The 24,306-nt window shown below is 47.0% G+C and overlaps 2 protein-coding genes across 3 annotated transcripts in view; both read right to left on the reverse strand.

Moving 5' to 3' along the window:
* The window catches only part of LOC109745072 (alpha-glucan water dikinase, chloroplastic), an 11,272-nt gene extending 7,947 nt beyond the window's left edge, over nucleotides 1–3,325 (reverse strand). Inside the window, exons 1-14 of one of the 2 annotated variants that reach the window (XM_020304207.4) lie at nucleotides 3,098–3,325; nucleotides 2,668–2,980; nucleotides 2,519–2,560; nucleotides 2,289–2,398; nucleotides 2,128–2,206; nucleotides 1,942–2,033; nucleotides 1,676–1,853; nucleotides 1,376–1,600; nucleotides 950–1,288; nucleotides 766–873; nucleotides 572–670; nucleotides 355–489; nucleotides 158–249; nucleotides 1–75 (exon numbers count right to left, since the gene is read on the reverse strand). The exon at nucleotides 1–75 is cut by the window's left edge and continues 60 nt beyond it. In XM_020304207.4, the coding sequence (XP_020159796.1) occupies nucleotides 1–75; nucleotides 158–249; nucleotides 355–489; nucleotides 572–670; nucleotides 766–873; nucleotides 950–1,288; nucleotides 1,376–1,600; nucleotides 1,676–1,853; nucleotides 1,942–2,033; nucleotides 2,128–2,206; nucleotides 2,289–2,398; nucleotides 2,519–2,560; nucleotides 2,668–2,868 (1,775 nt within the window). In that variant the 5' untranslated portion in view covers nucleotides 2,869–2,980; nucleotides 3,098–3,325. The remainder of the gene's footprint in view (nucleotides 76–157; nucleotides 250–354; nucleotides 490–571; nucleotides 671–765; nucleotides 874–949; nucleotides 1,289–1,375; nucleotides 1,601–1,675; nucleotides 1,854–1,941; nucleotides 2,034–2,127; nucleotides 2,207–2,288; nucleotides 2,399–2,518; nucleotides 2,561–2,667; nucleotides 2,981–3,097) is intronic. The other variant, XM_073505918.1, reaches the window with a different exon arrangement.
* Nucleotides 3,326–17,213: 13,888 nt separating this feature from the next.
* LOC141027754 (uncharacterized) lies at nucleotides 17,214–18,192 on the reverse strand. Its single transcript, XM_073505115.1, has 4 exons — nucleotides 17,903–18,192; nucleotides 17,638–17,811; nucleotides 17,439–17,549; nucleotides 17,214–17,355 (listed from the first exon to the last, which is right to left on the reverse strand). The coding sequence occupies exons 1-4, from the start codon at nucleotides 18,091–18,093 to the stop codon at nucleotides 17,232–17,234; spliced, it is 600 nt and encodes a 199-aa protein (XP_073361216.1). The 5' UTR covers nucleotides 18,094–18,192; the 3' UTR covers nucleotides 17,214–17,231.
* Nucleotides 18,193–24,306: the final 6,114 nt, after the last annotated feature.

Below are 24,306 nucleotides of genomic sequence, written 5' to 3' on the forward strand. Positions count from 1 at the left end.
CAAACAAAAAGTCCAACGATACCCAATAGTCCAGCATCTCTGGCTTGGTCAACTAGATCCGCCGCAATATTAAATCTGCCGAGGAACATAGCTTGATTTCATGGATTTTTCAGGAAAGAACAAGTCATTCTTTAGTACAGATATTTGAGTGTCCAACCTGTGCATAAAAGATCGCTGGGCATCTTCCTCCAGATCTGCTATTCTTTCCAGGAAATCCTTTGCGGTGCCTTTACCGGCATCACCCGTATCCTTTAGTTAAGAATAGATATAAGAGTTATTATTAATCCAAGAGTTGTACCAGAATTGAACAAAGAAATGTTACGAGTTGCAAAGGCGAAGTAGAAGAACAATTGCCTTTGATTTCTTGGTAACTTTGGTGTTGAAATCCAAATAGAAGTCAGAGTCGTTGTTCTTTATCCATGTTTCACCACGCCGGAGAACAAAGGGCATCCCCTTGTATCTGCCGTCATCAAGCTCTATCTCAACAACCTGGATATGATTAAGTCCTGAGTGTTTATATGAAGTCTGGAAGAGAACAAAAACAAAAATAGGACCCTCAAATAATATGTACCTGGTATTGCAAACCATCCAATTCAGACTCACCGAATGAAGTTTCACATGCCTTGTCGAGAACTGTTGAGCCAGAAGGCACTATGCTAGAAGGAGGTGCCTGCACAATTAAAAAAGACCTCGTTACTACGGACCATGTGTTTCTTTCAGATCTGAGCTTGCAGCTTAAATGCAATTTATTATTATTATTTGCACCTCCCATTCTCCGGGATTTTTTGCCAGTGCCCAGTGAAGAATAAGTGGCTCCATACGGTTTGTTGCCAAGTGAACTCTGGTTTTACCTAGAGCATTTGTGGCAATTGCCTTCAGAACAGAGAAGTCCAATTAGTTTGGTCAAACCAAAGCTTAGAAATATGAAAGATTGGTCAGGCATGCTAACCAGTATCTCCTCATCACCGATCTTGAAAAGCTTCCTGCTTAGGACGTCACAGTTATCCCCCTCTTGCAAGGACTTTGTGAAGAGATCCAAAACAGTTGGCTGTTTGGGTGCAGCTTTTACTTGCTGTTCTGTAACCACAGGCTTATGTTTATTAAGAAGTTGCGTGATATCTCTGTTTCTGCGCTGAATCCTTTCTACTGAGAAGTACTTCTTCTTCTCCAGTTGCTTGGAAACTTTCTTTTCAAGGTTTCCTTTCACAATTTTCTTCCTTAATTGATCAACTGAGGCTCCATTATCCAACTCAGCCTGCAGTTCCTTCCTTGCTTCCTCAAACTCAACCTAGCAAATGCAAAATAAGAACTTATGTAAAGTGTTAACTAAAAATGGTCAGCTGAACTGAGAGTTGAGGATAGTTCGATGTGTTACCAGTTGCTTCTCTGGGGAATAATTTGGCTTGCCAGCTTTCTCCCATCTTAGGTAAGCCTGGACTTGTACAAGTTCCTCTGGGACACTGGTTATGGTAGTTTGAGATGCAGGAGCATCACTTCCACTCGACTCGGGTGTTTTTGTTAATCTAGCTCGCAGCTTCTCCAGTGGAACACCTCTGTTTAATTCCTCTATTAACTCTGCTCGTGCTGCTTCATACTCCACCTAGTGAAAGATGACAAAAAAAAGAATCAGTTTGTGAAGTCCCAAGGTAAGATGCAAATTAATCATTGAACTTGCCTTCTCTTGGTCAGCTGTATAAGACTGCTTTCCGTTCCTTTCCCAACGAAGGTACGATTGGATCTGCACAAGATCCTCTGGCACCACAATAGCAGAAGCAGAAGCACCAGGTGCATCTTGCCCCTCATTATGGCTTGTCTGGAGTTGGATTAGGAAATTCTGGCCATTGTTTTTAAACCTGTCCAAAGTAGGGTACTGCGTTGCTGATATCGTGTGCATTCGAACGAACAAGCAGGGCTACATGGTGATCCGACAGCAAAACTCACCATTTATTCCGTGCCTCGTCAAACACGAGGAACTCGATGGCTTGAACCGCGGGATCATCTATCTCAATTCTCAGCGTGGAATTGTCACCTGACTGCACAGTTACGGACAGAATAATTACCAACCAAAAATACTCTGTTGTAACTTGTAAGACATGATGCATCTTTGCAAGACTGAAATACAGATACCTTTACAAAAGGTGACCTGAGGGCCTTGTTCTTGTACACTGTCGTTCCATCGGGTCTTCGGGACGGGAGGAGCCATTCTCTGCAACCAAGCAGCTGAATTAGCAAGTCTTCAAATAAAACTGAATGCACAGCATGTGAGACAAGAAGGCGGACAGATTCACCTCCTATCCGGGCGGAGGGCGCCCCAATGCAGAACCAGGGAGCCGCTGGTGTTGGTCGCCTGGAGATTGATCTCGGCGACCGCACCCTGCGGCGCTGGGTTCAGAGTCACCTGCCACACAGAATGCATTATGGCACATGGACAGAAACGAACAAATTTGTATAGCAAATAACTGGTCCAGGCTACACTATATGCATGTACTCCTATATAGTTATATGGTTATATCAGCACCTGGAGCTCGGAGTTGGACTCCAGCTTGAACCTTCCGACAACCTGCAGCAACGACAGCGGGAGCGAGGTGAGCAAACCGTCGAACGGATGGCGGGCGCTAAACCAAAACCGGGCAGAGCATTGGTGAGCTCTCGCGTGCGCGCACGTACTTCCGGGGAGGCGCGGTCGGTGGGCGCGGCGACGGCTCGGGGCACGAGGAGGCTGCGGCGGGAGACCGCGAAGGAGGCGGCGGCGCGGCGGACGGGCAGCGGCCGCTGCGACGACCGCGGGCGAGGCGCCGGCGAGGACGGGGACGCGTGGATCCCGACGGCGCACCGCTCCGCCGCTGTAGCCGCAGAGAATCCGCCCATAGCACGAATCTCAACCACTCGCAACGCAGGCCTGATCCCCGCGCTACTGTCCCTGTCCGTACGCTGCTCCCTCCGTCCCTCCCACGGATCGCTCGCTTTTCCTCCTCTGCTCCTGCCGAGACGAACGGGGCAAAAATCAACAGAGCTGCGTACGTGTGATCGAGCGGAATGCAGCGCTCGAGCAATAGCCGGAGATCGAGCTGCGTGCGCGCGCGCGTCGGCCACTCACGGCCGCAGTCGACGACGAGGCAGCGGAACGGGGAGCGGGGCGAGGGAGTGGGCGGTGGTGGATGGGACGGAAGCGGCGGGCGCGGAGGATGGAAATGGGCGCGGGCGTCGGTGTCAGTGCCCGCGTCGCCTTCCCTCTCTCTTCGTCTTCACTCCCGCGCCGGAGAGCGCGAGTGAGTGTGGGGGTGCGTGTGGACGTGTGAATCTCATCGAGTGGCGGGGATGACGCGAGTTTTTTAATATCTTCTCGCTTGAGGCGAGAGCAAAACCGCCACACCTTTTTTTCTTAAAAAAGAAACGGTATAGTACTTTGCATCCGCCTCCTTGCTCTTTTCGGCATTTCCGAGCGGGGAACAGCGCGGGGCTGCCGACATGTGAACCCCATCGAATCAAATCAAAATTTTGAAAAGAAAATATCGATTTAGATTTATTTATTTATTTGATAAAAAGAGGTCACGGCTTGTTCGTCGTGAGCTCGTGCTTCCTTTTTCCGGGGATCGTGAGCTTGTGCTCGTGGCAAGGAGACAAGGCCATAGATATGTCAACCCGGCGCATCCTTCAAACCATAAGAAATGGGCAAAAATCTCGTGAAAATTGTCTTTCCCAAAATCCCAAAATGTCGCTGGAATATATAGCATGTGCATGAGCTTTTTAAAATAATCTCAAAATGGATTGTGACACTAGCGAAGGATGTGTACACAGTAGATCAGCCTAAATTGTCTTTTTCATTCCCAGTTCTCAACTTCAAAATCAGCTTACATTAGATCAGACAACTGCATACAAAGAAAAAATTCAACATCTACAACACTACAACGATTACACGAGAGATATCGTCAAAATTGTTTTACAATGAATATTCAGATTTATTTTAAGCAACATATTTTTATCGACATGGAAGGTCGAACAAATTGACACCTAGAAGAACGTGTCAATTATACGACACGAGCTACATTTGACTCCAAAGTGGCTCTATTTCTCATGTGAACATTTGGAATGGAGGTATATGGTAAGTTAGAGCATTCGCTCTTGTTGAATCTATGATCTTATTTCTTTCAATCGCATAATTAGAAACGCGAAACTTGAAAAGAAAATACAAGGATAAAATGACATGTATCATGAATCTCCTACATGTGAAAAAACACAATAATTCTTGGAGTGATGCCTTTGGATAGTTAACATTAACTATACTCTTGATTTGTTGGAGCAATGAGAACAAAGATAGAAATATATGCATTGAACTATCCAAAAGAAAAGAAAAAACATGGGGGGGGGGGGGGGGGGGGATTGAGTCCATATCAGAATTTGTGGTTAGTGGAATTCGCAAGATAACTCTTATAAGATTTTTTTTTCTCAAAGATAGGATTCCTTGTAGTAATTCCTTAGTTTTCCTCGAGGGAGGTCACAGTGTGGAATGGCTATTCTGTACCTTCCAGCTTCCAACATCGTTAAATTTAAATAGATACAACTATTCCAAACTAGCATTTCTTGCCATTACTTGTCCCTAGTCCTACCCACCACCGACAACTTCACCTACATCAGGCATCATCCGCCATGGCAAAAAAAATCTAGGAAGGTAAGAATTTGGATTCTCCTATCCCGGGTTGTGTGTCACTCCCTGTGCATCCCATCAAGGGCATCATCGTCATCAACATAGGCAGTGTCCGGCAAATGCACCAGCAACTGGCACGTGCGGGAGTTCCATGGATAAAGTGGTGAAGAAACTTGTGCTTGATTGCATTTAGTCACTCGCTCACGTAGTTTTTCAGAATATGTGCCCAGCGTGTGGATGTTTCGGAAGTTTTATTGAAAAGTCCGATGTGAAAAATTAGTAAACAAATAAGCCCTAAAGACGATTCAAAATGAACTTATGATTATGATTCATGAGAATAAACTATGATTTATGAGAGTAAACAAAGAAATGTGCGTAAAAAGGCACACGCAGGGGGTACTGCTTAGAGCATGATGCCCGTAATAAACCTTAGAGCATCTCTAACAACTCTTAACTCTCAAAAGACCCTTACCGGGATCCTACCAAAAAACTTTGGGGTATTGGAAGGCTATCAACTAGCTAATCCTCTAAATTTAACTCCTAATAGTTTTTCTTTGTTATTTATCGCATCTTTTTACATGCATAAAAACACATTTCAACTGTAATCGCATTTCACATTTTACTAGTTTTTCAGTTCAAGATCATCTTCTGCCTTGTGCTCAAGGGCCGGATTTGGACTACGAATAAGCCGGCTAGCAGCAATCTTCCTCGCCATACATGTTGCTAGTTGTGTGACCAAGCAGATGAGGCTCTTCAGCATATGATGCTCGGCTGCTCCTTCACCCCACAAGTGTGGTATCAACTTCTTCTGCCCCACCGCCTACACCGATTCACCCTTGATGCACCGCGCTGACATCATTGATTGGTGGCTGCTAGTGGTGGCGGTGGCGTGGCGCGAGCGGCGCTAGGAAATCACCTCGCTGGTGGTCGTGGGACTATGTTTCATTTGGCTTGAGAGAAATAGTTGTGTCTTTGAGAGGACTACGTCCTCCCCTGAGAGTGTAGCTGGTATGGCTAGAGCAGAGCTCCTGCTATGGCATCGCCGCCCGAAGGCGGACATGTAGGTGAGTAGTCTTGAGGCCCTTTGAGGGGTGCCGGTCAGCCCGGACATCATACTCAAAGACTTGATTTTCAAGATATAGATTTGGCTTTGCAGAAAATTGATTTGCTCGTTGAGGGTAAAGATGATTTCCTTCATGGACCGGCCATCCACCTCGTGATCACGGGTGAATTCCGTAATCATGAGGTGATTGGCACTGAGTCCACGCTCCACCGTCCCTTGGCACTTGAAGATCTCCTGCTCCACCGCCTCGAGTCTAGCCTCCATGGTTCCCGTCTTCTTGGGCCCTTAAACATCTTGGATGTGGAGCACCCCCTCACGCATCTCAATGGCTTGAGGGTGCTTCATCACTGTCGGCGTCCTGAGAAGGGGGTCCCCAGACTTGCCTGCCTGCGGCCCACAGCGTGGCTCCACCAACGCCGCCACCGGCCCGGCGGGAAACGAGCAGCAAGCGTCCTCGCGGCACCCTTCGGTGCGGCGGGACGGCCGCACCGCCACACCGTCGCTAACCCCAGCCGGCTCATCGTCTCACGCTCGTCGCGCTCCCACGGACGCGCAGGCCGCACTGCTCATGGCACGCGAGCTCCTGCGCTACCGCCCAGTCGACTAGCGTCAGGAGAGACCCTGCAGAAGTACATCCAGCGCTTCAACAGCGTTCGCCTCAAGATCCCAAGGTGACGGACGAGGCCATCATTTCAGCGTTTTCCGATGGCGTCCACGATGTCAAGATGAAGGAGGAGCTCGCCATCCACGAGGAGCTCTGCACGGCTTTGGAGCTGTTCAACCTGGCGACCAAGTGCGCAAGAGCTGAGGAAGGGCACCTTTCCCTCCTCGAGCTCCCGGCTACCGACCTGGAAGAGAAGAAAGCCAAGGCCAAGGACGTGAAGCGCAAGGAAGTAGCCGTGCTCACGGTGGAGCCAGATACGAAGTGCGGCCGGGATCACCCCGAGTCGTCCAAGAGCAGCCGACCATTCTGCGCCTTCCACAACATACACAACTACAACACCAACGACTGTCAAGAGCTCAGGGCCATTCGAGATAGACGCTTCGGTCGACGCCCCGAGCGCAACGACCGAGGCTACGGCCGAGGCGGGGGACGCTGGGACGATCGCGGCCCCCGCCAGGAGTGGCGCGACCGGCCTCGCGAGGACCGCTGGCAGGACCAGCCTCGTGAGGGCGCATGGAGGGACCAGCCTCGTGAGGACCGCCCTCAGGGCAATGCTGGTCTTCCTCCACTGCCGCCACCGCCAAGAAGGAACGACGACCACCATCAGGACGAGGGGGCTGGGGGCTTCCAGGAACCACGCGCCATCGCCTGCATCTTGGGCGGAGCTCAGGCCCCAGCCTCGCAGCGCATCTTCAAGCAGTTTGCTCGCGAGGTGAATGCAGCCCTTCCCAGGCTCGAGGCCACGCGCACGCTCAGGTGGTCCAAGTGCGCAATCACTTTCAGCTCGGCGGACCAGCTCAAGTGTGCGGCCACCGCTGGCGCCCTCCTGATGCTCTGCTCACCCGTCATCGGCAACGTGCAAGTCACCAAGACCCTCATCGACGGCGGCGTAGGGCTTAACGTCCTGTCCGTCGAGACGTTCGATAGCCTCCAAGTGCCATACGATCAGCTTCAGCCTACCAAACCCTTCTCAGGAGTGACCGACGGCTCCACCACGCCGATAGGACAGGTCCGCCTCCCTGTCACCTTCGGACAGCGCGACAACTACCACACCGAGCTCATCGACTTTGACGTTGCTCACATCCGCCTGCCGTACAATGCCATCCTCGGGTATCCGGCCCTAGCCAAGTTCATGGCGGTGACCCACCACGGCTACAACATCCTCAAGATGCCAGGAAGCGGCGCGATCATCACCGTCCCCTGCAAAGAAAGAGATGCAGTGTGCTCCCTCGAGCGCGCCTTCCAAGCCGCAGCGATCGAAGACCCTGACAATGATGGTGTGCAGTACCCTCCTGAGGCCGTCCCCAAGAAGAAGAAGCTGCTACTCCGCACAGGGCCTCAGGGGAGCGGCGTCTCTGGCGGTGTAACATCAGGATCGGTGCCCGCGCCTGGGGCGTCTCCCTCCCTCACATAGGAAGGCGCGCCCGGCGCCCTCGTCGGGCAGGGCTCGGGGGCTCTCTTCTAGAGGGCCTCGGACCTAGCCAATATCACGAGGGAGGCGCTCGGGCACCACATGGAGGTGTGCCTTGCGGCACGTTTCCCTCAGGAGAACACCGGCGAGGAGCGCCTGGCGCTAAGGAGTTCATCACCAAGGTCACTCAGGAGCTGCAGGATGTAAGAGCCATGCGCGGCGACCGCCGCCCACCTGGCGCTGCTCCCTATCCAGGCAAGGATGGAGGGCTGCGTGTCTGCGTCGACATCCCAGGGCTCAACAGGGCCGCATCTCAGGAGCTCTTCTGGCCTTCGCGCATGGGACGTTGTGAGGGCCCACCTCACAGCTATGTTCGCATACCATTCGGCCTGCCGAGCATGACGGCCGCCTTCCAGCGCAACCTGCAGAGCATTCTGGCGGCTTAGGAGGCCAAGCATCACGCAGTCCTGGCGGAGATGGAGACGGTCCTCGAGGAGCCGCCTGGACCCCCAAAGCTTCCCGAGGCTCAGGGCCCCGGTGGCTCATGAGGAGCATCCCCTTCGCCACGCATCTTCAGCTGCCCCAACATCCCTTCGACAACGGAACCAGGTGACATTTCTCAAGTTTATTTAGCTGGGAGCGCCCCCCGGGCTGCATCATTCCGAGGCCGCGTGGGCCTGTCCCTGCGGCAAGTATCCCTTTTACGTCTTTAGCTTACTCTACTAGGGGCGCCCCTTGGACTGCATCATCCCCAGGCCGCTCGGGTCCAACCCAGTGGCGTGTATCGTTCTTGCATTTACCTGAGCTAGTTTTCTTTTCATGCATAATCTATCTATGGTTATCACCTGCTTGATTGTCACCCACCATGGGAGCCGTGCGCCGATTGTCTTTCTTCAGGATCCTTCGCATAAGAAGGCTAGGCACGGCGTCTGTGCTCGGGCCCGTCCCTGCAACGTCGATAAATCCAATGGCTGAGCTCTGTCTGGCGGGCCGGACCCGTTCACGTCAACTCCTGGGGTCGTTGGTGCTTGGTCTTCTCGTGCGATAACCTCAGGAAACTCATTCGGCGCAGGTTGCCTAACCATCTCGCAGGAACACCACAGTCATCAAGAACCAAGACCAGGCGCAACCCGCCTTGAGGTAGGGCCTCGTGAGTCCCGCGCTAGCTCAAAGGTGCCCAGACACACCTCTTCTAGCCTTGCCGTGCAAGCCACGTGTCAGGGCGGGGTTGTACACGCCCCGGTGGCTCTCCGCGGTAGGGAGTCCCCTCCCACGTGCCAGTGGAAGCACCATGCTCCGCGCTGGCAGTCGATGATAATCCCCAAGTGCAGGGAATCATCGTAGCAATTCCCAATGGTGGAAGTGATAAGTATGGAGTGTCGAACCCACAAGGAGCTAAAGGTAAGATCAATATTCTCTCAAGTCCTATCTGCCACTGATACGACTCTACGTACACCGAACGTTCGCTTCCAACTAGAAACGAGAAATAAAACTACGTTGTGCATATGAAGAGGATAACTTTGCATGATATCGAAGAGCTAAGACATAAAAGTAGGTGCCGTTATCATAAAGTTAGAACATATTACTAAATATTATAAATAGCGAGTGTGGAATAATGATGGATCGATGTGCGGAATTGTCCTAGGCAATCGTTAACAAGACCGGTAATCACTATTGCAATTTCATATGAGGGAGAGGCATAAGCTAACATACTTTCTCTTCTTGGATCATATGCACTTATGATTGGAACTCTAGCAAGCATCCGCAACTACTGAAGATCATTAAGGTAAAACCCAACCATAGCATTAAAGTATCAAGTCCTCTTTATTCCCATACGCCATGTCCCACTTATCCGTGTTTGTGTTTCAGTTACTCACGCAACGCAGACAATAAGCAAACCATGGACATATTGCAACACCCTACAGCGGGAATCCCTCACGCTTGTGCGACACGGAGGGCACCATAGGACACCACCAAAATAAAACATACAACTCATACCAATCTAGATCATCAATCAACCCAAAGACAAAGGATATCTACTCAAAACATCATGGGATCATAATATGTGGCATAAAGCACCATGTTCAAGTAGGGATTACAGCGGGGCGCGGGAGAGTGGACCGCGTAAAAGAGATGAGGATGGTGACGATGATGGTGATGTTGATGAAGACGATCACCGCGGCGATGATTCCCCTCCCGATGGCACTCCGGCGCCATCGAGAGAGAGGAGGAGAGGTTCTCCCCCTTGTGCTTCCTCCTCCATGGCCTCCCCCCTAGATGGGGAGAGTTTATCCCTCTGGTCCTTGGCCTTCATGGCGATGATGGCCCCTCCGGGATCCTCCTCCATGGCCTCCGGTGATGATGGCCCCCTCCGGCAGGGTGCCAGAGAGGGCTAGGTTGATTTCTCGTGGCTACAGAGGCTTGCGGCAGCGGAACTTCCGATCTAGGTTAATTCCTGAAGGTTTCTATATTTATAGGAGAAGTTGGCGTTGATTTCACGTCAGGGGGCCCTCGGGGAGTCCACGAGGCAGGGGGCGCGCCCAGGGGGGTGGGCGCGCCCCCACCCTCGTGGGGCCCACGGGACTCCCCTCCGGTAGATCTTTGCTCCAGTATTTTTCATATTTTTCAGAAATATTCTCCGCTGATTTTCATCGCATTCCGAGAACTTTTATTTCTGCACAAAAACAACACCACGGTAGTTCTGCTGAAAACAGCGTCAGTCCGGGTTAGTTCCAATCAAATCATACCAAAATCATATAAAACTATTGTAAACATGGCATGAATACTTCATAAATTATAGATACGTTGGAGACGTATCAGCATCCCCAAGCTTAACTCCTGCTCGTCCTCGAGTAGGTAAATGATAAAAGAAATAATTTATGAAGTGTGAATGCTAGCAAGTGCACAAGTTTGATCAATGATAATTTCAATCACCTTTTCTAGCATCATTATATGTCATAACAGTGGCTCATCTCATAAAACTTTTCATGATCAAGTAACAAGCTATTCACATGTTAAAGTATAGATCATAGACTTTCTTGAAACTAACAAACTATATTCTCAGTCATCAAACAATTGCAATTCATCTTATTTTCAGGAAGGGTCTATGTCAGAGCTTTGATTTAGCAAACTTCACATACTCAACCATCATTTAATCTTTCACAATTGCTAACACTCACGTGATATTTATGGGTTCAAAGTTTTAATCAGACACAGAGAAAGATAGGGGCTTATAGATTCACCTCCCAAGCTTTTACCTCTAGGGTAATGTCAACAATAATAGTTCATGATAACTTACATCCAATTGGATATATATATATATATATATATATATATATATATCAGGATCTTTCCAACAAAATGTGCTTGCCAAAGGATAAAATGTAAAAAGGAAAGGTGAAGATCACCATGACTCTTGCATAAGGTAGAAGATAAAAGTAAAAGATAGGCCCTTCGCAGAGGGAAGTAGAGGTTGTCATGCGATTTTAAGGTTGGATGCACAAAATCTTAATGCACAAGAACGTCACTTTATATTGCCACTTGTGATAGGGACCTTTATTATGCAGTCCGTCGCTTTTATTGCTTCCATATCACAAGATCGTATAAAGCTTATTTTCTCCACACTAATAGATCATACATATTTAGAAAGCAATTTTCATTGCATGTACCGATGACAACTTACATGAAGGATCTTACTCAATCCATAGGTAGGTATGGTGGACTCTCATGGCAAAACTCGTTTTAAGGGATGTTTGGAAGCACAAGTAGTATTTCTACTTGGTGCAAAGAATTTGGCTGGCATGAGAGGGAAAGGCAACCTCAACATGTTGGATGATCCAAGACAATATAACGTTTCAGATATAGGAAAACATAACCCATTAAGTTGTCTTCCTTGTCCAACATTAACTTTTTAGCATGTCATATTTTAATGAGTGCTCACAATTACAAAAGATGTCCAAGATATTATATTTATACGTGAAATCTCTCTTCCTTCAATATTCTTTCATGAATTGTTCAAGTGACCAATTCTACGTTTGCTAACTTTCAATAAGTTTACTACCTATACTTATTATGTGAGAAGTCATTACTCCCCATGTTATAAGCATATGAAACATAAATAAATTCATATTTATGGCATTCAATTCATTCAACCATTTACTCATAGGATATACATGAAGCACGTGAGAAAATGATAAACTACTCCAAAAAGATATAAGTGAAGAACACCGAGGAAGCAAATAAATAACTAGCCATGGTAGGATTCTTTTTCATTCAGTATTTCAGATCCAATGATTTTATTCAAACAGCAAGTAAAATTGAAAATACGCTCCAAACAAAACACATATCATGTGACAAATAAAAATATAGCTCCGAGTAAGGTATACCGATAGTTTTGAAGACGAAAGAGGGGATGCCTTCCGGGGCATCCCCAAGCTTAGGCACTTGAGTCTTCCTTGAATATTACCTTGGGGTGCCTTGGGCATCCCCAAGACTAGGGTCTTTCCACTCCTTATTCTCCTCATATCGATATCTCACCTAAAGCTTGAAAACTTCAATCACACAAAACTTAACGGAACTTCGTGAGATAGGTTAGTATGATAAAGAGCAAACCATTCACTTTGGTACTGTCAAAGACAAGGTTCATAATTGTTCTCACACAATGCCTAATGTACCATATCATTTCTACAATTTATATTGAGAAATATAAGCCATAGAAACTAGAAAACAAGCAAACTATGCAATGAAAACAGAATTTGTCAGAAACAGAACAGTCTGTAATGATCTGAACAGCAACCATGCTTCTGCTACTCCAAAAATTATGAAATAAATTGGTGGACGTGAGAAATTTGTCTATTAATCTTCTGCAAAAAGAATCAACTCAAAATCACTCTTCTGTAAAAAAAATGGTAGCTAATCTCATGAGCGCAAAGTTTCTGTTTTTTACACCAAGATCACGTTAACTTTCACCCAAGTCTTCCCAAAGGTCTTACTTGGCACTTTATTGAAACAAAAGCTATAAAACATGATTAATACAATAGCTTAATCATGTAAACACACAAAACAGCAAGGGTAAATATTGTGTTGTCTCCTAACAAGCGCTTTTTTAGTGCCTTTTAGCTAGACATGATGATTTCAATGATGCTCACATAAAAGAAAAGAATTGAAACATAAAGAGAGCATCATGAAGAATATGACTAGCACTTCTAACCCACTTCCTATGCCTAGGGATTTTGTGAACACATAATTTATAGGAACAAGAATCAACTAGCATAGGAAGGCAAAACAAGTATAACTTCAAAACTTTAAGCACATAGAGAGGAAACTTGGTATTATTGCAACTCCTACAAGCATATATTCCTCCCTCATAATAATTTTCAGTAGCATCATGAACGAATTTAGCAATATAACCATCACATAAAGCATTCTTTTCATGATCTACAAGCATAGAAATTTTTCTACTCTCCACACAAGCAAAATTCTTCTCATTCGGAATAGTGGGATCACTAATTCCTAAAGTTGGCACTCTTCCAAACCCGCTTTAGATGATAGTATTATTCATACTCCAAAAGATATAAGTGAAGTTCACGGATCATTCTACAATTAATATAGACTAACCAATATCCAAACTCAAAATATATAAGTGAAGCACACGAAGCATTCTATAAAACCATACTCAAAAGATTAGGTTGAAGCACAAAGAGCAATTCTATAAGATCATACTTAAAGAATATAAGTGAAGCACATGAAGTATTCTATAAATCAATGAAGGGCTATCTCATACTAACATGGTTCTTAAAGGACAAACAAAAACACAAAGGACACAAATCATGTGAACAAAACAAAAACCGAGGTATACCGATATTTGTTGAAGAAGAAAGATGGGATGCCAACCGGGGCATCCCCAAGCTTAGATGCTTGAGTATCCTTTGAAATATTTACTTGGGGTGCCTTGGGCATCCCCAAGCTTGAACTCTTGCCTCTTTTTATTCTTCTCATATTGATAGCTCCTCGATCTTCGAACACTTCATCCACACAAAACTTCAACAAAAACTTTGTGAGATCCGTTAGTGTAATAAAGTAAATCACTACCTTTAGGTACTGTTGCAAACTTATTCCAATTTCATATTAGAACTATATCTACTGTATTCCAACTTCACCATGGTTCATACCCCCCGATACTACCCATAGATTCACCAAAATAAGCGAATAACACATAGAAAACAGAATCTGTCAAAAACAAGGCAGTCTGTAGTAATCGGAAGTTTAGCAAACTTCTGGAACTCCAAAAATTCTATAAAAAATATGACAATTTAAACAATTTGTACAGAAGTAATGTGCAAAAAGTTTTAGACCCATTTGACTTTCCAGTAAAAAAAATTAAATTCACGCGCTACAGCCAAAGTTTCTGTTTTTGTACTGCACAAAGTAAACAAGCAATCTAATCATCCTAAAACCAAAGCTTGGCACAATATTTTTATAATACAAAGGATATATACAAGGGGATAATTATTTACAGAGAAACTTCCATGAAAAATTCTACATTGTTTCCGTGAGCATGAACACAAGTGCTCAAGGTCGACCCTCACTTCTTCAATGCATAACTTTTCAATCGCTTCTCTTTTTGAAAAACTTTTTAGGCATGTGAGGCAAGTAAATTTTTTGTATTTTCATTCTTTTTTAAAAAAATTGTATGTTTCACCCACATCTAAACAGAAACAAAAAGGAAAAACAAGATCTACTTAGTGAAGAAAGCAAACACGCACACACGAGAATATCAACCCCACTCTATTGCTCCCTGGCAACGGCGCCAGAAAAGAGCTTGATAATCCCCAAGTGCAGGGAATCATCGTAGCAATTCCTAATGGTGGAAGTGATAAGTATGGAGTGTCAAACCCACAAGGAGCTAAAGGTAAGATCAATATTCTCTCAAGTCCTATCTGCCACTGATACGACTCTACGTACACCGAACGTTTGCTTCCAACAAGAAACGAGAAATAAAACTATGTTGTGGCTATGAAGAGGATAACTTTGCATGATATCGGAGAGCTAAAACATAAAAGTAGGTGATGTTATCATAAAGTTAGAATATATTACTAAATATTATAAATAGCGAGTGTGGAATAATGATGGATCGATGTGCGGAATTGTCCTAGGCAATCGTTAACAAGACCGGTAATCACTATTGCAATTTCATATGAGGGAGAGGCATAAGCTAACATACTTTCTCTTCTTGGATCATATGCACTTATGATTGGAACTCTAGCAAGCATCCGCAACTACTAAAGATCATTAAGGTAAAACCCAACCATAGCATTAAAGTATCAAGTCCTCTTTATTCCCATACGCCATGTCCCGCTTATCCGTGTTTGTGTTTCAGTCACTCACGCAACGCAGACAATAAGCAAACCATGGACATATTGCAACACCCTACAGTGGGAATCCCTCACGCTTGCGCGACACGGAGGCACCATAGGACACCACCAAAATAAAACATACAACTCATACCAATCTAGATCATCAATCAACCCAAAGACAAAGGATATCTACTCAAAACATCATAGGATGGCAACACATCATTGGATCATAATATGTGGCATAAAGCACCATGTTCAAGTAGGGATTACAGCGGGGTGCGGGAGAGTGGACCGCGTAAAAGAGATGAGGATGGTGATGAGGATGGTGATGATGATGGTGATGTTGATGAAGACGATCACCGCGGCGATGATTCCCCTCCCGATGGCACTCCAGCGCCACCGAGAGAGAGTAGGAGAGGTTCTCCCCCTTGTTCTTCCTCCTCCATGGCCTCCCCCCCTAGATGGGGAGAGTTTCTCCCTCTGGTCCTTGGCCTTCATGGTGATGATGGCCCCTCTGGGATCCTCCTCCATGGCCTCCGGTGATGATGGCCCCCTCCGTCAGGGTGCCAGAGAGGGCCTAGATTGATTTCTCGTGGCTACAGAGGCTTGCGGCGGCGGAACTTCCGATCTAGGTTAATTCCCGAAGGTTTCTATATTTATAGGAGAAGTTGGCGTTGGTTTCATGTCAGGGGGGCCTCGGGGAGTACACGAGGCAGGGGGGCGTGCCCTAGGGGGGTGGGCGCGCCCCCCACCCTCGTGGGGCCCACGGGACTCCCCTCCGGTAGATCTTTGCTCCAGTATTTTTCATATTTTCCAGAAAAATTCTCCGTTGATTTTCATCGCATTCCGAGAACTTTTATTTCTGCACAAAAACAACACCACGGTAGTTCTGCTGAAAACAGCGTCAGTCCGGGTTAGTTCCAATCAAATCATACCAAAATCATATAAAATTATTGTAAACATGGCATGAATACTTCATAAATTATAGATACGTTGGAGACGTATCAGTCGACACTGCCGAGGAGCGGCTATGCCCGTGCAAGTGCGGAAGCGCTATGCTCCGCGCTGGTGATAAACAACTGAGGGCGGCCCCATGGCCGTATCAACAATAGTAGGAAAAGGGGCTTTTACCCCGGTTCATAAGGGCCTTTAGTCCCGGTTCTGGAACCGGGACTAAAGGGTCGTTACTAATGCCCTAGCCCTTTAGTCCCGGTTCTTACACGAACCGGGACTAAAGGCCGTCCACGTGGCCGGTGCGGGGAGCCCAGGCAGGAGGGCCTTTGGTCCCGGTTGGTGCCACCAACCGGGACCAATAGGCATCCACGCGTCAGCACCTGGCAGGAGCTGAGGTTTTTGTTTTTTTTAAAGGGGGTGGTTTAGGGGTTTTGGGGGGTTAATTTAGGTGTTTCATATATTGTGTTAGCTAGCTAATTAATAGAGAGAAGTGTCCTCTCTTATCTCCGTGCTTTGTCGACGCTACGTACTATATACGTATGGAGAGGAGTAGACACGCTAGCTAGTAATCAAATGAAGGAAACAGAAGATCATCATGAACATATATATATGCATACAGAGAAGTGATATCGACCACCTCTCCTTCTCCGAGATATTGGTCGAACAACAAGTTCTCGTATATCTATCCGACACTACCGGCTACATATATACAATAATTATCTCTTACAATACAATCTCCTAATTATATTGTAGGAACACAGGGTCCACATAGTATTCTCCGTTTTCAGCGATCACGTGGTCAAGGAAGAATGCCGCCAATTCCTCTTGAATTCCTCGCATACGATCTGGTGCTAGGAGTTGATCCCGCTTCCGAAAAATCTAATTTGAAGAAGGGGGTCAATACATATATATATGAATAAATGAAACTCAACACAAATGATGGTAATAAAATAAAATTGTGAATATTATTGCTTACGCACTTCATATTGTTCTTCAGTGTAGCCCCGCTCACAGGTATGGTAGCGGATGGACTCGCAAATGTAGTATCCACAGTAATTATTCCCGGGTTGCTGCCACAACCACTTTACAAGAAATAGAGGTCAATCAAACTGATAAGCAAGCATGCTAAATGGTATTGATCAAACTAGCGCTTGAATCACTAGGAGATGCGCGGAACATGCTACTATAGTACTTACTTTCGGGTGTCTGAATTGCAGCTGGTTCGGCAGTCCCGGGGCTTTTGAGGTGAATTTTCTCCAAACCCTGCCAGACAAAGAAAACAATTACTTGATATCAGGAAATGAACAAAGTTGCTGATATGGTGGATAATGATCGATTTAACTTACTTCTGGAGCATTTGAGTCATGTTCGCATAGTCCTGGGGATCTTTTCGTCTCGAGTCTAAGACGGTTACTACTCCCGGCTCAAGCTTAATCTCTAGGAGAATATAGTGGAAGCTGCGCATGCATGCATAAGTCATCAATTACATTACCATAACCTGGACTAATAAGGGAAACCGAATATGCAGAAGATAGTAACACTCACTTGAAGTTGTAAGGAAAGAGTATTATATCTTTGTTTTGATTTATTACCAACGATTGTAGCAAGTTGGCCTCGGTATCTTTGGCATGAAATTTAACCTGATAATCATCTATGAGATTTGTGTTAATGAACCCAATATCACCGATTTGTCTTTTCTTCAATTCGGCGATCTTCAATCTGCATAATATAGTGAGGATAAGTATAAATACATGCAATGAAAGAGCTGACCTATATAGAGAGACTTAATGACAGAAGTAGTACTACTTACAGACAGTAGCAAGTGATCGTTGTTTTATCGAGGGACTTTAGATTGTAAAACTGGAAGAAATCCTCAAATGGAACATTCAGCAGTTCAATTCCAACGAGGTCATGCTCCGGTTTAACTCTCAGCGTTAAAGTACTCATCCCATCAGACTCTCTGCAGGTTTTCATGTACCAATCATGTAGTCTTCGCATCATCGTGCTTAGAGATTTGACATCTTTGACGAGAGGCTTCCCGTAATGGTATTTGTGTTCGTCCACCTCATGATTTCATAATGTACATCGTCGGGCAGCTAATCTCCAAGATTGGTATAACCGGGCACCATACCCGGATCATTAGCGACGATGTCTTTTGACACCTTGAGCGGGGGGCACGATTGGTTCTCTTGTTCGCCGAGCTGGGCAATTTTTTTCCCAGCTCGTCGTTCTTTCATCCTTTTATCACTGACAGTACTTCCCGACCGCTCCGCTTCGGCATATGCCTTTGCAAGAACGCGCTCATAGTTGCCTTTTGGCGGAGACTTTGGTGGTTTTGTCAGGGCAGCCAGAGTGCGCTTTGCTTTCACCGGATCTACCTTCTCCTCCGGAGGTGGATGTTTCTTTGCTTTGACCCCTTCAAAGAAGTTCTTCACTTCGGCTCGCACGATCTTCGCGTTCTCCTCCTCGGTCCTCTCATATGGTAACTTCTCTGGAGTCTTCAGAGAAGGACTGAATCTGTATTGCCTCCCGCCTCTGGCAGCTGTACTGCTAGACGCCGGCAGAGCAGACGGAGCGGCTGCGGCTGTCTTCTTTCCTTGCTTACGAGGCGGAGGAGAAGGACTACGACGCGCCGGAGCAGCCGCAGCGGCGGCGGGTCTCTTCCGCCCTTGCTGACGAGGCGGAGAAGGAGGAGGCTAGCTGCTCTGGCGCGCCGGCGCTGGCGGAGAAGGAGGCGGAGTGCCGCCACGCGCCGGAGAAGGAGGCTGAGTGCCCTGATCACTCGCCGGAGGAGGAGGCGGAGTGCCGCCACGCGCCGGAGAAGGAGGCTGAGTGCCCTGATCACTCGCCGGAGGAGGAGGCTGAGTGCCCTGATCACTCGCCGGAGGAGGAGGCGGAGGAGGAGGCGGAGTGCCCTTACTCGCCGGAGCCGTCCAGTTCGGAAGCTTGATGAGCTCCTTCCGCCATAGGCATGGAGTCTTTAGAGCTAAACCCAGCCGAGTCTCCCCTTCACCGGTAGGGTGGTCAAGCTGGAGGTCCTCAAATCCCTCCGTTATTTCATCCACCATCACCCTAGCACATCCTTCTGGAATCTGCCGGCAGTGGTAGGTTGCGCCGGGTTCAGTAGGTAAAACAGAGCCAACAGCCGCCTTGACTTTCAAGTTCTGCCATTCCGCCATAAGGTGGCAATGTTGAGACTCCGTGGTAGCATCCACGGGGTAGCTAGGAGTAGCCGGATGCTCCAGCTGAGGCAGCTCGGTGGAAGCCACGCTGCTTCTACGCTGAGATGGCGGTGTAGCTTCGGGGGCAGTTTCGGCATCTCTATTGCCGTCTCGTTCCTCTAGCACTTGAACCCTTTCGTGCAGACGCTGAATTTGGATCTGCTCCACTTTTTTCCTCCTCTCCTGGGTTTTGTAACCGCCCGCGTCCGGAAAACCAGCCTTCCACGGAACGAAGCCTGGCGTGCCTCGTGTCCGTCCAGGGTGCTCAGGATTCCCGAGGGCCATTGTGAGCTCGTCGTTCTCTCTGTCTGGAACGAACGTCCCTTGCTGCGCTGCATCGATATAGTGCTGAATCTTCTTGATGGGTATTGCAAGTTGCTCGTCCGTCCAACGAGACCTCCCTGATACAGGGTCCAAGGTTCCGCCAGCCCCGAAGAACCAAGTCCGGCAACGGTCTGGCCAGTTCATTGTCTGTGGTTCGATCCCTTTATCAAGCAGATCCCTCTCAGACTTGGCCCACTTAGGCCGGGCTTTGAGGTAGCCACCTGACCCCGTGCGATGGTGAAGCTTCTTCTTCGCAGCATTCATCTTGTTTGTCGCTGACATCTTCTTACTCTTTTCCGATGTCTTTGGGCCACAAATGTGGGCCAGTGATCTCTGATCTTCTCATACCGGCCGATGAATTCAGGTGTCTCTTCTTTGTCGACAAACGTTTTCAGCTCATTCTTCCACCTCCTGAATAGGTCTGCCATCTTCTTAAGAGCATGAGACTTGATTAATTGCTCTATAACTGGCTTCTCCGGATCCTCCTCTGGCGGTAGGGTGAAATTTGCCTTCAGCTCAGTCCAAAGATCATCTTTCTGCATATCATTGACATAAGACACCTCAGGGTCTTCCTTCTTAGGCTTATACCATTGGTGGATGCTGATCGGGATCTTGTCCCTAACTAGAACCCCGCACTGAGCAGCAAAAGCATCCTTTGTCCGGAGGGGTTCAATCGGTTGGCCGTCGCGCGCGATTGTTGTGATCTCAAACCTTTCATCCGAGCGCAACTTTCTCTTCGGGCCTCGTCTCTTTACCGCAGTTGTGCTCGATCCGGAGGGCTAGAAAAAAGAAGAAAGACGAGTGTTAATTAATATGTGTACATACCAAAACAATGAATGCATCAATTAGCTAGTCAGCACAGGCTTAACTAATATATTTACCTGGCCGGACTCTGTTCGGTCACCGGAGCCGTCACCACGGGCTCCTTCTTGCACCAGCATTGGGTCACCGGAGCCATCATAATCATGTCTTTCCTCCTCCACTCTTCGATCACCGCAGCCAGCTTCTTCACCCTGTTCTTCCAGACCATCATTGTCGTTAAGATACGACAAGATATCACCTCCGGCTAAGATTATGTCCCCCAACACCTCTTCTGCTTGCTCATCTCGTCCGTGCTCCATTGTTTCTGCAAATATTACAACATGGCAATTATTACACAAACATGACAGCAGGTGGATATATTAGTGCAAACGTAGACCTAGCTTATTCCGGGTTTGGGGTGGCCTAGGCAATGCTTCAAGGGTAGGGGCGCGGCGGGAGGGGGTAGGAGACCGACATCATTTTTTTCTAGGGTTTGGGTGTCCTCGAGAGTTTTGGTCGAGCGAGAGGGCCGGGGGGTGCTCCCGTGGTATAAGTTATCACGGTCGAGAGGGGGTATACATATCGACCGTCCATCATGTCGAAGTTATCTGGGAGGGAGTTATATATATCGACAACGACGACATACATACACGGGAAAATAATGTTATCGGGGAGGGGGTATATATCGACCCCCCACGTGTTGAAGTTATCGGGAGGGGGTTTTATATCGACAACGACGACATACATACACGGGAAAATAATGTTATCGAGGAGGGGGTATATCGACCCCCCCTCGTGTTGAAGTTATATCCCCCCTCGTGTTGAAGTTATCGGGACGGGGTAATATCGACAACGACAACATACATACACGGGAAAATAATGTTATCAGGGAGGGGGTATATCGACCCCCCCCCACGTGTTGAAGTTATCAGGAGGGGGTATATATCGACGACGACAGACCCGATAAAACATAAGAAAACGAAGAAGAAATAAAAAGAGGAGAGAAGAAGAAAGGAATAGAGGAGAGGATTGAAGAAAAAAAAAGAAGAAAAAAAGAAGAAGAAAAAAAGAGGAGAAGAAGAAAGGAATAGAGGAGAAGAAGAAAAAATAGAAAATATTCTATTTTTTCTTCTTCTCCTCTATTCCTTTCTTCTTCTCCTCTTCTTTTTCTTCTTTTTTCCTCTTCTTATTTATATCTCCTCTTCTTCCTCTCCTCTTCTTCTTTCTTTCCTCTTCTTATTTTCTTCTTTCCTATCCTTCTTTTTCTTCTTCTTCCCTTCCTAGCTAGATATATAAAACTTTTCTAAAATTGTAACTTTTGCATATATAAAACTTTTCCATGTGGATCATCATTTCTCACATATATCGAATATATATCCATTGTCATATATAAAAACTTTCTATATATGAACGAAAAACTTTCTATGAACAAAAAAACATTTTTGACATATATATTCATACATTTTGAACATCTACATACATACAAATTTTTTTTGTTCACATATACATTATAGCCACATACACATATACATCTCATATGAACAAAAAAATTAAACTAATAAAAATAAAAAAAAGAGCCGGGGCGGCGGCTCTCACAGCGGGGGCGGCTAGGACGATGGCGACGGCGGGGGCGGGGGCGGCGAGGGCGCCGGCGAGCACGCGCGGGCCGGGCAGGGGGGCTCGGGGCGCCGAGGCGGCGCGCGCGAGCAGGGGAGCACGAGGCGGGGCGGCGCGTGGGGGCAGGGCGACGGCGACGAGCACCGGGCGGCGACCCGTCGAGGCAAGGGCGCGGGGCGACGGCGATGAGGAGCGGGCGGCGACGGCGAGCACGGGCAGCCTGGCAGCGTCGGGGGCAACTGGCGAGGTATGTCGAAAATTTCCTAAGTGTGGACTTATATAGCAAAGCCTTTAGTCCCGGTTCGTGGCACCAACCGGGACTAAAGGTGGGCATTAGTCCCGGTTGGTGCCACCAACCGGGACCAAAGGTCAGTTTTCAGCAGCCCAAAGGGCGGGAAGTGGCGGCCTTTGGTCCCGGTTGGTGGCACCACCGGTTGGTGCCACCAACCGGGACCAAAGGCCTTGCGCTGCCCGCGGCCAAAAGTTTAGTCCCACCTCGCTAGTTGAGAGGGGCTCGGAGTGGTTTATAAGCTCCACTGCGGCTGCCCTCTCGAGCTCCTCTCAAATGCAGGCTTACGGGCCTAATGTCACACTGTGCTGTCTGTTGGCCTATTGGGCCTTCTGCGGGCCTGAATCCTGGCCCAGGTTGGGTTTCTAGTCGTATTCAGGCCGTGGTGGCCCAATAGGTGGCAGTTTTTAAATTTTTTTGCATTATTTATTTTCTTTTGTTTTTTGCTTTATTTTTTAATTCTTTTTGCTTTTAGGTCAGCAAAATTATAAACTGTCTGTTAGTGCCATTAGTTTTAGAAAACATATAAACTTTCTATTAGTGCCATTAGTTCTTTATGAAAATTCTTTTTGCTGTATTTAGTTTTTTTTATTTTATTTTTTGCTATATTTATTTTGTTTTATTTCTACTTACAACAAAAAACTTATTTATTTTATTTTATTTTGTTTCTAATTACTTATTTATTTTACTTTATGATAATTCTTTCTGCTATTAAAGTTTCTATCAAAAAAAGTTCTTTATGAAAATTCTTTTTGCTTTTAATGATTAAAAATAAAAAAGAGGTGCAATGCGCGTTGATTTGCTTCAAGCCTTTCGGAATAGTGTAGATTGCACTGCACATAGCTCGATGCAGTCTACCTTATTCCTCAAGGCTTGAAGCTAAGCAACGTGAGCATTGCGCCTCTTCTTCATCGTCTCTGCACTCAGGGCTTATAAACCGCTCCTAGTGCCTCTCAGCTAGCGAGGTGGGACTAAAAAACTGCTTAGCTAGTAAGAAACTCTAGTACCGGTTCGTGCCACGAACAGGTACTAAAGGTGCTCGTGGGGCCACAGCCTCGTTAGTACCGGTTCGTGGCACCAACAGGGACCAAAGGGTGGAATTGGTCCCGGTTTGTGCCACCAACCGGGACCAATGGCCTTGCACAGCGGCGTGGTGGTGAGTTTAGTCCCACCTCGCTAGCTAAGAGAGAGCCGCACCTGTTTATAAGGTGCGGTGCGCCTGAGCTGTCGAGCTCCTCTCTAAAGCAGGCTTACGGGCCTAACCTCTCTGCACTCAGGGCTTATAAAGCATTTCAAATGAACTCTGAAAAGGTTGAAAGTTGGCATGGTATCATCATTTCATCCACATAGCATGTGCAAGAAAGTTGAGAGGGTTACGGCAAAAACTAGATGCACTTCTTGTACAAAACGGACAATGGTATCATACTCGTCTATTACAAAGTTGGCATGCTATCATCATAATAGTTGCGGGAGAAAGTCTTCACTTTTTCTTCGCTTGTGTCATTTGCTTATTGCACCGTAACCATGGATAATCTTCATCGTTTATCAGGATGCTTGGGTCAGCCTTGACTTTGAAGGGAGGAATTTCATGAAACTTTTCATAATCTTCAGACATGTCTGTCTTGCCCTTCACTCCGACAATGTCCCTTTTTCCTGAAAGAACTATGTGCCGCTTTGGCTCATCGTATGATGTATTCGCTTCCTTATCTTTTCTTTTCCTCGGTCTGGTAGACATGTCCTTCACATAGATAACCTGTGCCACATCATTGGCTAGGACGAACGGTTCGTCAGTGTACCCAAGATTGTTCAGATCCGCTGTTGTCATTCCGTACTGTGGGTCTACCTGTACCCCGCCTCCTGACAGATTGACCCATTTGCACTTAAACAAAGGGACCTTAAAATCATGTCCGTAGTCAAGTTCCCATATGTCCATTATGTAACCATAATATGTGTCCTTTCCCC

The sequence above is a fragment of the Aegilops tauschii genome, chromosome 7 (genome assembly GCF_002575655.3).
Source record: "Aegilops tauschii subsp. strangulata cultivar AL8/78 chromosome 7, Aet v6.0, whole genome shotgun sequence".
In the NCBI taxonomy this organism is placed as follows: Eukaryota; Viridiplantae; Streptophyta; class Magnoliopsida; order Poales; family Poaceae; genus Aegilops; species Aegilops tauschii.

Coding starts and splice junctions, on each gene's coding strand:
- LOC141027754 (XM_073505115.1), bottom strand. CDS start 18,093: ATGATGCGAAGACTACATGATTGGTACATGAAAACCTGCAGAGAGTCT. Junction 17,550..17,637: donor CTCTTTCCTTACAACTTCAA/GTGAGTGTTACT, acceptor ATGCATGCGCAG/CTTCCACTATATTCTCCTAG. Junction 17,356..17,438: donor ATGACTCAAATGCTCCAGAA/GTAAGTTAAATC, acceptor TTTGTCTGGCAG/GGTTTGGAGAAAATTCACCT.